General features: G+C 40.4%; 1 protein-coding gene across 2 annotated transcripts in view; it reads right to left on the bottom strand.

Annotated features, from left to right (window-relative positions):
• UNC5C (unc-5 netrin receptor C) overlaps positions 1-16,137 on the bottom strand; it is a 369,403-nt gene that overhangs the window by 37,399 nt on the left and 315,867 nt on the right. Inside the window, exons 8-11 of one of the 2 annotated variants that reach the window (XM_059172547.1) lie at positions 10,959-11,015; positions 8,750-8,941; positions 7,727-8,071; positions 4,813-4,900 (exon numbers count right to left, since the gene is read on the bottom strand). In XM_059172547.1, coding sequence (XP_059028530.1) covers positions 4,813-4,900; positions 7,727-8,071; positions 8,750-8,941; positions 10,959-11,015 — 682 coding nt within the window. The remainder of the gene's footprint in view (positions 1-4,812; positions 4,901-7,726; positions 8,072-8,749; positions 8,942-10,958; positions 11,016-16,137) is intronic. The other variant, XM_059172551.1, reaches the window with a different exon arrangement.

Raw genomic sequence — 16,137 nt, 5'->3', positions numbered from 1 at the left:
CTAAACAAGCCAGAATCTATCCCTGGATGAAGCCAGAACAGCGAAGTATTATGCTCTGACTGAACTGATGAATCCTTGTGGAATTATTTTACTGTATTTATACTTGGACCTTATACTATCTCCTAACATTGAGGGACACTAACAGAAGGAGCCCTGTGAAAACTCATTGCTGTCTTTATTTTAAGGATGTTGTTCATTGTATTAACAAAGAAAAAATGTCTTCTTTATGTGGAATGAAAGGAGAAATACATGAACTTCTTTTGGGCATATTTTTCCTCATGGACACATGGATTTTGAAACTTATCACATTCCCCTCTTGAAAACTTTGGAAGAGTAAATTCATGACCTAGTACCAGGAAATACACTGGGAATCACACGAAATGTTTTATACTTTTAACTGCTCACCTGACTTTGTTATCTTTTCAAATCTTATCTTTTCTCATTTTCTCATTTTTTTCATCCACTTATTTACCATTTTTTCCTCTCATTGTAAAGACTGTGTTTTCATAAATCACCTTGAACCATTTCATTATAAGTAGGACTGCGGTATGTGAACACTGTGGAGAACAGTGAGAGAATAAGATTTAAATCTACCTGGACTCCACTCTTTTCCCCCTATACCTATAGCCTTTCTACAGCTGTATAAGAGCTTGAGGACTCAAAAGGGGAATATCATTGAGTTTCTCCAAGAAATAATAATGTCAACTATTATTTTACCAAGTTCCAAAAACATCTTAAAGAAATGAAAACTTTCTGCTATACAATTACTTACATAACAGAATTTTGGCCCTTTAGCCTAACATACTTTTTATTATTTATCCTCACACCTATATATAACAGTTTACATTGTCTCAACACTAACTCACACCATGAACCCTTCTCAACCTGGATTTCATCCTTTGAAAAACTTCTAAAGGCCACCAATGTCCGGCCCCTGACAATTCCAGTGATTTCTTGCATTATTCTCTTTCTTTACATTTTACTTTTAATGATACCTGTGTCAACCGCGTCAACCACTTCACCATCTTGAAACTCTCTTTACTTTTGATTTTTTCTCCATAACACTTACAATCATTCATTCTTTCATTCAGAAACATTCACTGAGGAGCTGCTCGGTATTCCTTACCATGCCAGATGCAAACTCCGTGTTTATCTGCCTTATCCTTATGTGTTCCTTTTAGCTTGGCTCATCACACCCAAACCTTAAATAGGAATGTTTCCCAAAGATCTCTCCCCTGTTCTCTTCTTTCTGCCTCTGCATTGTTTTCCCCCTCAGAGGCTCCACACCCTGGTGACTCCCGGACTATCTCTCCAGCATTAATCACAGATCCCTATCCGCACACACTACCCACATCAAAATCAGAATTTGTCCTTCCTCCTTGAACCAGTTGCACTCCCAATTTTCCCAGTGCCCCAGGCTTCTACATATTCATATTGTATTTCGTCACTTTTCTGCAACGCTTCTAACCGGTGGTGAAATCTTTTTTTTTTTTTTCTCCTGAAATGTATTTCCCTTTCCATCCTCCAGACTCAGGCTCGGGCCTGGCTTCTTCCCCTAACCCCTCACAGCTCAGCCAGGCATCCAGCCTCCAGGGAGTCTTCCTGTTCCCTCCACCAACTCATCCAGCCTACCTTCCTCACCAGTTCAATCTTTAAAATGCACCGTGATTCTCACATCACTCGGCGGCTCACAGTCCTTTCATGGCGGGCCCCACAGTGTACCAAAAAAATTCTATTTACCTTTCTATTTGGAATGTCTAAGTTGATTTCCTGGCCTTTTGAGAAAAAAGCTAAGCAAGGACAGAACACATAGAAAGGGGAAATTAACCTTGGTATTTTGAATTCAGATTATTTTTCAATAAGAAATGACAAAGAGCAAAATTTCAGTCTGAGACAGACTTGGTCTTTTTTTGTTTGTTTGTTTTTATTTTAAACTGCTACTGCATATAAGGCAAAAAAGATCCACATTAGTGCCATTCATCATGGAAATTGTATCCACGGGGGAAACAGAGTCTCCAAGGCCTCTCCCGAGATCTGTAAAGCGGGAGAGGTAGAAATCACGAGCACGGCCTTGCGGCTTTGCCCCTTGTCAGAGACAGCTTGTCCCATCTCTGCAGCTCATTTAGGCTGCTCAGTCTGCCATTCAGGGCTCTCTCTTAGAGCATATTCAGTAATGATAAGGCCCCCTTGTCACATCCACTCTGCCACATGTAATTAAGTTCATGCCTCCCTTTAGACAGTTCACATCAGCAGATGACCAGCTGGATGCCAGCCAGCTGGAAAAACACCCAGTTTGGGATGCAATAAAGGGAATCGGAGAGAAAGAGAATGGACAAAAATGGCCAAAATTGTCCTGTGAGTGAGTTGAAGTACCATTCATATCTCCTGATGTCCTCCCAATCTTCTCTTAGAAGTTCTGTCTCAGATCACGTGAGGATAGAAAGGGTCCTCAGTGAGCAGTAGAAAGAAAGTATGTTCAAGAATGCCCTAAGGAAGGAGCAGAGGCTCGGTGTGCCTCGGTGCTGTCTACAAAGGAGGGATGGATGGCTTGTGAGAGAGCGGAAGAGCCTCGTGGTGAGATCACCTGGCTGTGAATTCTGCCTTCCCTCAGCTGTTAACTGTGAAAGCTCGGCTTCGTGACTCGTTTTCCCTGGGGCACTAGTTTTTTTTGATCTTTAAGTTGGAACTCAGCATAACTCACAGAGCTGTAGTGAGGGGAAAAAAATGAGATTAAAAGTAGGGTGAATAAATGGAACTATGTCTTCTGCTGTTAAGATATCCTAAAACACATTCTTGTCCCTGTGCTTCTACAAGAAAAATGCATCTTGTTCACAACAAGAAAAGAAGTGAAGAGAGGACTTTCTCATTATTTGTCACGGGGATCTTCCTGTGTTTGTGCCTCGATTCATGGTCTCTTGTGTGTATTTTCTTTTTGAGATTTCAGGGGTTTCTCTAGCTTCATTTTTATAAACAGAACTTCTCTGATGTGCACTGAGTTCAACAGAGTGATTCCCTCTGTACCTAAGTTCAGGGGGCGGGGATAGTGAGAGGTGATTTATAGTTTCCTTTTCTTTAGAGTCAAAGGCAGAGAAACCTCAAAGCAGAAGTGTCTAGCTTTATTAATTGTTTTCTCTTTCTTTCATCTAAAATGTGCCATTATAGGTGGCCGGCTAGCTCAGTCGGTAGAGCATGAGACTCTTAAAATGCGCCATTATTCTGGCCAGGGTGCTGGCTATGTCATGGGAGGGAAAACCCTACAAGGTGTGTGAATGCACACACACTGAAGCTTCAGCACCCCCCGGAGCAGCCCCGGCAGGCTTGATGGTGGTGGTCAGACGGACAGTAAGAGACACGAACACCCCCCTGCTTCTCAGCCTAAAGCACAAGCCAATCCTCACTTCTGTTTCAATAAAGTGTCATGTTGGCAAAGGCCTCGAGGGGGATAGATGAACGTGGTGCCAACCTTGACTCTGGACAGGAGGAAGAAGACAGAATGCAGATACAGGGATCTTAGAGATGGCCTCTCTTCATTTCTCCTGCGGCAAAAGAAGGGCGCGCTGTGGGTCTGTGAATGTTACTTTGCCTTGGGAATGAAGAAAATGAATATTGGATGTGAGTAAATATGAGCCTCATAGTAATTTTCTGTTGCTCAAATTTAAGGCATGAATAAGGCTCAAGGAACTCTGCCATTTTCTTAGGCTAGTGTTTGTCTAGGCGGAAGGAGACCACCTGAGGGAAAAAAATGTTCTGGGTCCTGCAGATTATAAATGTCAATATCTCCACCCGAGAGCATGATAAAAGAGCTCTTCGGCTTTTGAAGAACAAGACTGAAAATGGATGTTTTTCTGAGGACGAGAGAGGGAAGACAGAAGGTGTAATGCGTTATAATGGTAACCCAGTTCGACATTTGTCACTCAGGCTTTGTATGTGTAGCTCAGGACCGAAGAGCTGATGCCTTTCCCCTTGGGAAAAACAATGATAATTATGTGTAAGGATCTTCATTTCAACAACGTCTTTTATTTTAAGATCTCAGTGTACTTCAGAAGCCTTAATCCATCAGGCCTTTCAAGCACTATTTAGTGCACGCGTTTTATGTGGGAACTAACCAAGAGAGACCATTTGTTAGATTGTTAGAGGCCAGACGGAAAATCCTATTTAGGACTTCTAAACCTCCTTGTTATTTTTACTTAAAATCACCTCATCTTTATGATTAGGACACATCCAAAACAAAGCCTTATGATCCAATCTAGCTTTAATCAACCCTAGATCCCTTTAGAAAGGCTCGATACGGAATTTGTAAGTGCTGAACACAAGAAGGAGGTTGATAACATGTAAGCTAGGGGGAGTCACGAAAAGAAGAAGCCGCAGGTGAGGATAAAGTACCAGGCTGACGTGGGGGTGGGAGGTCAGAGGTTAAGGGGTTGTCTAATCTCTGTGGCCTTTGACCCTATAACGGGAAAGGGCTGGATTCCTGAGCCAGGCCACATGAAGCTGATGTCTCTGTGTCTACCCACCTATCTCTGTAGACGATCTATGGATCACATTTCTGGCCTTTTTTTTTTCAGCTATAATGGCCCCATGTCCACTTGAGAAAAGGTCTCTGGCCCTCAGCCCATACTCAAGATCTGCAAAAGTGTCTGAAGCTTCAAAGATAAAGAGAAGCTGACCTTTTAGAGGTCTAGGATTAAAAAAGGTTATGTTGGAAGCAGGGCACTCAAGACAAAAATATGTTGGGTTTATTCTTTCGATTGCACAATTCTCCTCCAGGTCAGACATTGATAAAGTCAAGCGCACCAGAAAAAGCATATTTACCTCATATTTTCTTTCCTGTGTACAGTCACATACATTTCGTAGACTCTCCCTTGGGGAATGGCCCCAGCGGGAATCAGCAAGCTTACTCCTGAATAGCAAAAGAGAAAAGCAGTCACATAAGACCTATGAATCAAAAGGAAACTTCACAGAATGCCTTTGAAGCAAGTGAAAGGGAACGAGAGTTTGTGAGTTTGTGGCCATGTAGCCACAAGCCTGCTTTTTCTCTAAAGACATGTAAATATTCAAAGCTGCCTTGCCTTCCTTCCTTATTGGCCTTGTTTGTTACCACAGCTCCCTCTGAACTGTTATGGAATTACTCAAAGGAATGATGTCATTTTTTAAACTCTTGTTTTATTTAAGGAATAGACAGATGGTTCCACTGTTGTTTTCCTTGTAAAACGAGGGGAAAACCAACAACCGCTCTTCAAATTTCAAACAGCTGTAATGATGCATCATTTCTAATTTAAGAAAAAAAATCCCCGCAAAATTCAAAGTCAGGGAAATTGTAACATCCATGATATCAAAAAGCATTGATTTCTGAAATATCTGGTTAGCATCAGTGTTTTGCCATAACAGAATAATAACTGGTGAAGAACTCCTTTCATCATGGACAACTCTAGGAAATGATCAGACAACTGCTAGTTTTTAGTCACAGCAGGCCAAGCAAGTTTTTTACGTAGTTGCTAACTGATACCATTTTGTAGGGGGTGGGGGTCAAGCTTGTTCTAAATTAACAGGGCCTAGAGCAGCTGCTTGGCAATTTGAGCTTGTATCAGAATCACCTGGAGACTTGCTCAAACCCAGATCACTGGGTCTCACCTTTAGGGTTTCTGACTCAGGGGCCGTAGAGAATTTATACTTCTCGTAAGCTGCTAGGAGACGCCAATGATGGCCATCTGAGGACACACTGTAAGAAGAGGCCCGCCTCACGCAGCGTCATCGCAAAGAATAATTCAGGGTGGGCAGCAACCTGAAGATACTCATCTCCACGATTTTATTCCAATAAATGGGGTTTCTTTTCAGCTCATTAAAAATTTATGGAGCACCATGGCAAGTATCCTGTTTGGCAGAATAGGGAATGCCAAGAAGTAAAAGACAGTGTTCCTGTCTTTGAGTAACTTATAATTTCATTAGCGAGGAAATGGAATATGCCGAATGAGCAGAGGGCAATAAGGAAACTTGCCCGACTGTGCTGGAAAGTCTCAAGAATAAAGATTGGAGTGTGAAGAGAGTTATTCAAAGGCCTTTGTGTGACTGGTTGAAAATGTTGAGTCTTGGCCTTCTTGAGAAGAAAAGTTAACATCAGAGCTGTGGTGCTATGGGAAGCAGGATGGCATCTAGGGTACAGAATAGTTTGTTTGCTGAGGCACAGAGTGGATGCAGGAAGACCACACATGGGCCTACCGACCCTTGGTATTTTTATGTTTTCTAATGGGAACAATAAAATGTACCGTTATGTTTTAGGAATGAAATAAAACTGTGAATGTAAAGTAGTAAGAGTAAGGCCTAACACAGGTTAGGAAACTTGCTGTAAAATAATGTATGTAAATTACCACCGCCTAGTATACAGAAAGTGTTTACTACATGTTATCTTCCTCAAGAATCCTTTATAATAACTCATATATGAAAAAGTGACAGGTGTAGAAATGGGAAGGAAATGTAGAATCCAGTGAATATCATGGAAAAAAAAAAAAAAAACCTGCCTTGAGAGTAATATCATGTTCAAGCAGTAAAGGAACCAGAGAGTATATTTTGATCTATTTATTTGATAAACTTTAAAAAAATGTATTTTAAGTCATGATTTCAAAGAGCATACATTAGCATGAAAATTAAAGAGAAAAAGGTGAAAAAACATATATAATATATGATCTCAGCTATGTAAAATGTATAGATAAAAGGAAAAATGATATTCCATTAAGGGTTTTAATTTATTAAAATATACTTTTAAAGGGATGGTGTGACAAATTGGCAAGGCATTGAAATGGGGGACTGAATAAGAGAAAGAATCAAAGACAAGTTCATATTCAGATCTGCAGATCCACTGGTTCTATACAGAACTTGGCTTATGGCTATTTACACATTATATTATTTGTTTATGCCACATGAGGACTTTGGTCAATCAAATTGTTCCTTTTTGCTGTATTTGCAAAATACTTAGTCTTGTCCAAAAGAGCTAAGATAGACTCACAGAGGAATCCATTAATCCTCTTAGGACCAATAGACACAAACTCCTTGCTGATTTAAAAATATTAAATTTAATCAAAGATTATCAGTCACTAACATAAATTCACCTTGAAAGACCTTTATGAGACTTATTTTCTAGAAGTAGATACCTAAATGATAAGCTGAAAAAAGTATATACTACACATAATAAGGTCATGATTCCAGACAGATCCATCAGAGGTGGGCGTGGGTACCTTACAAATACCTTGAGGTTAAAGACTGTGTAATAAAGAGTTAATAGATAAAGATTTGATGTCTACCATGATGTCCTCTGATCTAAAAATTAGTATTCTGAAGTACTGCTTCCTACAGTAAATTGGAAGCGACCCAACTAATATGTTTTCTAATTAATTTGTCCTTTTAAAGTGTGATGACAACAGTGAGCACTTCTCGCTTGCCGTTGCCTTCTGAAGCTCTATTAAAAAGAAGGTCAGTGACAGTTCTAAATTACACCTTGGCAGAAAGTTGTGAGTATAATATTTCTAGAGGAAGTGTTTTCAGAGTTGGTTGGAAAAAGATGAATGGTTTGGCTGATTTTGTCTGAAGTACTGTTGATTTACATCAAAAGTGGATTTGGGTTAGATTAGACTACAACTAACTTTTCATGCCTCGTAAGAACAAACAAACGAAAAAGATTTGGGTATAAAAATACGTTTTCAAGAGCTGTGTAACTTAAATATCTAGGAATTACCTGAATTGGGAACAATGAGGTGACCCCCCAGAGAGTTGAAGGTGCCAAACGCAGTACAGGATGGGTCAGTCTGTCTCGCTAGACTCTGATTCTTCACGTTGAGGGCCTCATTCTCCAACAAGGACTGGGTCATCTGAGGAGAAAGCTTTGATGCGAACTCAGAGAGGTCATCTTGGGGGGTGACTGCACCTGAGGTGTTGTAGACTTTGATTTTCAGGTTGGGCAGTGGATCCAGAATTGGAGAGTTAGTCATTGGGATTTTGTCTGAGACATCATGCAAAGCATAGACGGGTCCTCTGTACATGGCTGCGGCCGATGTGAGGTCTGGGGGTACCACCAGGAGATCTGAGTCAGAAAGAGAAAAAAAGTCCATTTGCATTCTCCATTTAGGCAACTTCTATTTAGTCAGGCTCCCCTGAGACCTTCTGAGCCAAAAACAAACAAACTCAGTCAATATTAGAAATGGATAGACTCTAAGGTTTTGTTGGAAAAAGGGCAATTAGATTACTGTGATCCAGTTTATTATTGGCTACAAACAAAAAAACAAGTTCATTCTAATTTTGCTTTCAAGTCTACTCATTGCTCCTAAGTCAACAGACTGGATTCAAAGATAGTGATCCCAACTCAGTGACTTAGTAAATAGTTTCCCTTGTTTGTACTGGATTTGAGGTCATCCATCTGTACACCACTTTATTCATGTCAATGCAAGGTGTCTTGTCAAGAGGCAAAAAAAAAAAAAAGGAGATGTAAGAAATCAGTCAACCAATCTCTAATGAACATTTAAAAGTATGACAGAGAAACCTGTTAAGAAAAAAAAAAAAAAAGATTTGTGCATCTTGCCACCTGTGGTTTGTTATAGGAATGAGGTCAACAGAATAATGAATAAAACAGACCCAAATCCATGTCTTCATGGAGCTTATATTTGAGCTGAACGACATGACCTGAAGGTCGCTGATTCTGACACCACCCAGGGATGCTACTGACACACGTACATCGCAGGTGTGAAGTGCAATGTCAACTGACCTTGTCTCGCTGCCTTGATGTTCACGGGCTGAAAGCCTCCATTGAGTGCCGAGGAGTCAATAATATCAGACTCAAAGTCGCGATGGTTCTTGCGATACACAAATAGGGCCACCACTACAGAAATGGCCAGGCAAACTATCACAGCTATCACGATGCCGACATACAGAGCAACATCATCTGAGTCAGGAGCAGCTGGGGAGGACAAGGAAACATTGGACCAACTGCTTAGAGAAATTTCCTACAGTACACATCCATATTGCTGTAATTTTTTTCAGACATTTATTGCTTTTTTTATAGGTTAATTTCAAATCTATTTCAAAAGCTATATAAAACGACTGTGGCCTTTCAGTGGAAAATTATCTCTGATTTCTTTTCCTTTCTCACTCTGCATCTATCCACCCACTAATCTATCTTAAATTGGGCAGCATAACAGACCATTTATTAGAAGATATAAAAAGAAACTGGAACTGAAACCATCCCAACCCACAGGGAAACAAGCACAGCTCATTACTAATTTCAGGTGAAAAAGTTTGGAAGGCTGATTTGAATTCACCGATAGCTCTCCAAAAACATAAACATAAATACTCTGTTAGAAATAGCCAGCATGTTTGGAATCTGTGTATTTATTGAACTAGAATATTTTCCTACATATCCTTCCAAGTCATAAAATTACTTTCCGTAACACTCTTCTCCCTTTCCCCTAAATCAAGGAAGGGGTGGCCGGGAATGGTATCCATAACTAAGCAAAACAAATATTAGAAGAAAACATGATGGATTTGCAAGGTGTGCTTTCAGGAGACCCGGATCTGGGAAGCAGAGGTCAATGCAGGTAACTCCCGGCTTTTGATACAGATTCGGTATCACTTCTGAGAACCGTGAGCTTCTCATGGCCACTGGTCAGAGAGTTACATCTGAGCTACTCGTTACTGAGTCAAATACGTCTGGATGGTGCACTGAGTAACATAAAGGCCTGCTTCAGTGATCAGAAAGGTCAGACTGCTCTCGAAGGCAATTAAGCATTGGACCAACACAGTGTGCAGTCTGCTGGGGGTCTGTTTCTGGGTAAAGCCAGAGGAAAATTCCTGTAAATATTGCATATTGCCTTGGTAGCACAGAACCCGCTTTAGAACACGCTTCGATCAGACTGTGCTCGGTAATAGAAGCTGATAATTGAAACAAAATGAACAGAATGAAACCTTTCCAGAACTCCGCAGGCACCTTTAAGTCTGTTTTTAGTTTAGCGTGACCCACAAACATTTTCAGCAAAGTTAAGCAATGTTTTTCCATTCACTGCAAAAGAGGTGATTAAACTGGTGTTTTAGGGGGTCAAGAACAGCATTTTTATGCTCCATTTTATACATCCATGATTTGGGGGAAAGGGAATTTTCAGATATTTAAGTCCCAGGGACACCTAAGAGTTGAGGAGCCAGGACTCATAGCCACCCAGTTGATAAGGGCAAATGACTCCTCATGTAGATTGCCAGTGGCTCACCCAAACTCTGGGGTCACAGTTTCTTTGACACATGGATAGTATAAAGGAATTCACTGTTGGAAACTGCTCATCTCTTTTGGCATTTTGTGTTTAAATGCACAGCATGTGATATATATATATATATGGTTTTTTTACTACTATCTTTCTCAAAGTTTCCAGAATATCAACTTTTGCATCAGTCAAGTTGATATTGACAGATCTTTACAGAATCCCGGTCACAGCCTGAACCCCCCGACTGTGTGAGCCCCGCTTTCTGAGCGCAGACAACACTACACTGCTGGGCAGAATTCGAGGCCTGTCGCAGCATTCTGAACTCCAGCCAGAATATTCTATCTAAATCCTTAAGGTCTTACTTCACCAGGCTGTAATTACGTCCCCGACCTGCATCCTTCCTAACTCAACAGATCTGTCTTTTCTTAACCCTTTTCTTTTTAGCATCTGAACCCGGCACTTTATTAGATCAGCCTATTTCCCAATATGGTTTGTCAGCTATCGGGACTGCCTGGCAGACTGAGAGATGTGAAAGCTGGCAGAGGCTTACAATGACCCTCCTTTCTTCTCTTCAACAGTGGAAATCTAATTTGTTTTTCATGTTAGAATATATTAGGTGCCTATTTCCTGTGTGCACATCTGTGATCCAAAGAAAGGTAAACTTGAACTGGGGGCAATCACGTTAAATGATTATTCAGCAACATAAAAACCAAACATCAAACTTACAAGAAAATCCATATTCATTCTGGGTTCTCTGTTCAGTTGAAATAGGATAAAGGAAACCTTGAAAAGAACAAAACATGAAACAAAAATGGGAACAAAATCAAATTAATGGGGGAAACGAAATAAGAAGCATGAAAAATGGTTTAATTAAAAGAAAAGGAAAAGAAACCTGTGGTCCTTTAAAATTCTGGTTCAGTACAGAATTATGATTTCGCATCTCCTGTCTGTTCTGGAGCCTCACCAAGAATTAATAAGTAGGCAGATTGAATTTCAGAGCAAAACTGGTCTCGAGTCACTAACTTTGGAGTGCTTAAAGTCTTTCTTTTATTGAGCATAAACTCTAATGGATCTAATTTATTTCAGACATCAAGGGTCATTAGCATAAGGAAAATCTTTTTTCCTTATCCTTGCCATATGCTTTAATTCCCAGGACATATTCAGCAAGGCTCTAAGCAGTTTTTTTTCTTTTTTATTTAATCATAACAGCTTGCTCTTGGTCTAATAGAACTAAAGAAGACCTGTCATCGTTGGTCAAAGGTTAAATGCCCATTTACTGAGCTGACCAGAGACCACCCTTCCTCCCTCCATCTCAAATCCACTTTTTGGATTTTTTTGGTTGTTTCTTGTCCCTCCATTTAAAAGGAATCCAATAGGTTTTGCCCTGGGACTAAGCAGTTTGTCGATGCAATGGAAACTGGATGCTTTTTATTAGAAATCATTCAGAAATCAATAGGGCCTAGAGGTTATAAGGTTATTTATTTTAGGGCATCAGAGGAATAGTGTACATTGAGAAACATAAAAACTTCATCTCAGCAATAAATGCAGAGATAACATGAGCAGTTTTATTTTTCTTTCTTTTTAATGTATGGCAGGTAGGAAAGATGAGGAGGATGATGATGATGATAAAAATAACGTCAGGAAGAGGAGTGGGAGAAAACATTTACAAATGCGGAATACAAAATTTTTGAAATGAAGACTGTATAGAAAATTTCAAAGTGTAACTTAAAACTGGCATCCCAAGTTTCCTCATATTTAATATTCTGTAACACACGAATTGATTAGATGATACAGTATCACTGGATTCATCAAGTTAAAATGAATAAGAGGCATATGAATAAACTTTCCTGGTAATACTCAAGGGCAAAAAGTGTAGAGAAACTGCAAGAATCACAATTAATTGGTTCAAAAATCAAAGGTCCGTAGTGCTCTCACACTAAAGGTAACTCTTAAATCATGTCTCAGGTAGATCCTCTGTAGTTTGCAGAACACTCAGTTCTTACAGGCTATTTACCTATTTTGGGGAACTAATTTTGCGGAAACATGCAGTGCTACCTTAATGAAAGAGAGGTTTGCTGTAGCACAGACAAGTTTGCTCTGAATTAATTTTTAATGCTTTATTTTAGAGCAATGATTGCAACCTCCTACTCAGTTTTATAAATATTATATTCCTTATTCCAGTTGTCTGAGTCCATGTATTAGGTTTGATTTTCATTTTTAAACACTTCTGCCTGGTAATAACCTTTTTCCATTTGTATTCTGTGAACTCAATAAAAGGACATCTGGGACAGATACAGGCACTGGAAGAAAGGTGGTTTATTTTCAAACCCAAAGACTTGAGACCATACGAGGTCACTGCCAGCAGAGGAGACAAGGTAACTGATGTTGTCACTCTGGCAGGGAAGGTGTTAAGTAGAGGGATGTCAAAAGATTCATTTCTTGCAGGTTAGAAGGCCTGGAAACCAGTGTGAAGGAGGACATCTGGGGATGATCTGAAGTTCACCTTGAAAATTTTGATAAGAATCAGTGTGGGCCTGCTGGAGTAAGCAGGAGAGCTGTGTCTTACAGAAGGAGAAGGCTTCCTTCAGACAGACATAACACGATTGGAAATTTCTCCATATGAAGCAGTTCTGGGCATGCCTTGGCTTCTACCTCCTTTTCCCAACAGAATCCCTGTTCTTGACAGGCAGACCAAGGAATAATAAAAAGGAATGTTATAATTTTTATTTTAATCTCAACTTCTCCATATTTGTGTCGATCTGCACAAATCAGTAAATATTTTGGTGGCTTATGGTATTCATCTGAGACTTCTATTTCATTCTAGGCAAAGATCTGGAATTCATTCACTCATTCATTCATTCGGCTAACACATACTCTTAAACCCTATTATATACTAGGTTCTATTCTAGGCATGGGGTAGGGTGGCTCACAAGATGGGAAAAGTCCCTGCTTTTGCTTTAGTTTAACAGAAAATAAACAAGTAAAAATAATAGATAAGATTGATTCAAATGCTGAAAAAATTTATTTTGAACAATAGAACAAAAGAATGTAATGTGACTGGAGATAAAGGGATGGGCAACTTAGGAAATCCAGGAATAAATTCTCTTGAACTGGGATTTGAGGGCGCCTGGGTGACTAAGTCCCGTAAGTGTCAGCATCTTGATTTCAGCTCAGGTCATTATCTCAGAGTCGTGAGATGGAGAGCCCTATGTGTATGGGGCTCAGCACTCAGCAGGAACTCTGCCCCTCCCCCTCCTCCCTCTCCCTCTTTCTCTCTCTCTTTCTCTCTCAGAGAAATAAATACATCTTCAAAAAAAAAAAAAGCGGGGGGGGGGGGGATTTGAGCTAAAACGTGAACAATGAGGAAGAATGAGCCAAGCTGAGTTCAGGAGGGAAGGATGGTCCAGAGAGGGACAGTAAATGCGGAAGTCCTGACATAAAAATGGAATGGTGGGAGGGAGCAAGTGAGAGCAAAAGGGAGGAGGCAGGCTCCGAGGGGTGAGGAGAAGCCACATGTGGGCCTGACGGGCCATGACGAAGCATTTTGATTTTATCCTGAAGGAAATAAAAATCCTGTGATCGAATGTAATTTTGAAAAGAGTACTTTGGTTTTTCTCTAGATAATGGAGAGCAAAGGGAGCAAAGGTGACAAGGTTTTATGGATGTTTTTTGTGACACATGGCTTAGGAGATGTCTCTCAGTAGGTCTCTCAATAGAGTTGATTAAGTATTTCCATCAAGGCAGTTCAAAAATAAAATAGAAATTTAAAAAAAAAAAAGAAAGCCTCCCCATGAGTTATTCCTCATAGCCAATGTGGACCAATCTAGCCAAACTGTTATTTTCTTACATGGGCAAATTTAAAACAGACCAGAGTATTAAGTATACTCACTAATGGTTCAACAGCCCAATTTACTCTGTTATGGAAACACTGATAAAGAGTTTTGGAAGGCAACTCTATAAAACTTTTTCCATCCTTTTCAAAACACTTCTGCAACTACAGAGCTAAAGTATCACTTAGGAGCCTGGGAATCGGAAAAGAAGGGGATTATTGTTCCATCCCCTAAACGAGGGGAACAGAGAATCACTTTTTAGAGTTTGTTTTTAGGCTTCTCCATCTGATCCTTCTCTCACGGAACCACAGGGGACATTTTCCTCAGCTAATGAGGTGACCCTGCTGGGAGCAGTCCTCGCCATAATGAAAAATAACATCTCTGGCCGAACATGGTGCAAAATAATTGTTTTTCGTGTCCCAATCAACAGCCTGGCTCATAAGTTAGGGATTTCAGTTAACTTTCTTACTACTTGAAAGTAAGCCATCAAAAAAGGCACCAGGGCTCTTGGCCAGGGCAGGGACACCGAGTTTTTCATTCTTCAGTTTGAATCCTAGCTCTGCTGTTTCCTTAACTGGGAGCGTCTGGCCAGACTACTTCCGTTTTCTACGTATAAGCATTCTTTTTTTTTTTTTTTTTTAAAGATTTTATTTATTTATTTGACAGAGAGAAATCACAAGTAGATGGAGAGGCAGGCAGAGAGAGAGGGAAGCAGGCTCCCTGCTGAGCAGAGAGCCCGATGCGGGACTGGATCCCAGGACCCTGAGATCATGACCTGAGCTGAAGGCAGCGGCTTAACCCATGAGCCACCCAGGCGCCCTCTACGTATAAGCATTCTAATCCACGTATGGGAATGCGAGTCCTCACTCCCATAGAACTGTGGAAAGGGTAAATGAGATGTGTTAAGGACTGGTCCATGGCAAGCAATCGATAAATGACAGCTCTATCAATATCATTGTGATGCACATTGCAAGTACACAAAGACTCTAGGTTCAGAAGGGATTTTCTTTGTAGAGTCAACTTAGCCCATCATTTAACGAGTGACTTTAACGAGTGACTTTAGGAAATTTGAATTTCAGCTTCCTTAGTTACGACAGAAACAAAGAGCCCCGTTTTTCAGTACTTTAATACTGTATTTTAAATACTGTATTTATTTTAATACTGTATTTTAATACAGTATTTTTATATACTGTGTTAAATACTGTATTAAATATTTTAATTTTAAATACTGTATTAAAACACACTCTTTTAAATACTGTATACTCCTTCACGCTCTCCTTTGAAAGAGGTTTACGGCCTTTGCGGCTTCTGGCAACCATACAGCAGCATGCTTCAGGAGCAAGTTTCCAGGGCCAGAGTGCAACTTGATGCTACAACAGTTTTCAGCCAGAGGTGGTGCCACTTGGAATTGGGGCAAGGGAGGTATTTTTGTTGTTGTTGTTGTTGTCATAATGATGAGGGAGTTGTTTGTGTTACGTAGCGGGCGAGGGCCGAAGAGACCGAATGTCCTGCAATGGCAGGAAGGAGCAAATGGAAGGCCCATCTGGAACAAAACGCACCTCCACTGGTAACACCTTCCAAAACCATGGCTCTCGGATTGCTAGAAGTAAAGGCACAGGGCTCCGGGAATGATCTAAGACTTGTGCCACTGGTTGTGGGAGTCTCAGTAAGCGCCCCTTGGGGAGGCCAACCCCACAGCGGGGCTTCTGCTATGGGAAATGCTCCTACCCCACGACCTCCTTTAGGAATTTTTAAAAGAAAATGTAAAGTAATTCTAAAGAACATATATTTTTCAATGGAACGATGTTCCTGATCTGAGGGAAAAGGGACTAGAGGATGTCTGCTTGTGGAGAGCCACTTGAAGTGAAGACCTAAGTAGTCTGAAAACTGAAGCACGAGGAGGATGTCTTAAAGAGTTAGTCAGAAATGCTCCTTGTGCTAGAAAACACCACACAATTGCTCCAAACAGCATTTGAAGAAGTTATCTAGTCCAGTCTTTTGCAGGTGAGGAAACTGAGTCCCAAAGGGGAGAAGTGATATTTTAAAGTAACCAAAAATGTTGTGATTAAAATTTG

This window comes from Mustela lutreola, chromosome 1 (assembly GCF_030435805.1).
Source record: "Mustela lutreola isolate mMusLut2 chromosome 1, mMusLut2.pri, whole genome shotgun sequence".
NCBI lineage: Eukaryota > Metazoa > Chordata > Mammalia > Carnivora > Mustelidae > Mustela > Mustela lutreola.
This window is presented reverse-complemented; position numbering and strand designations above follow the sequence as displayed.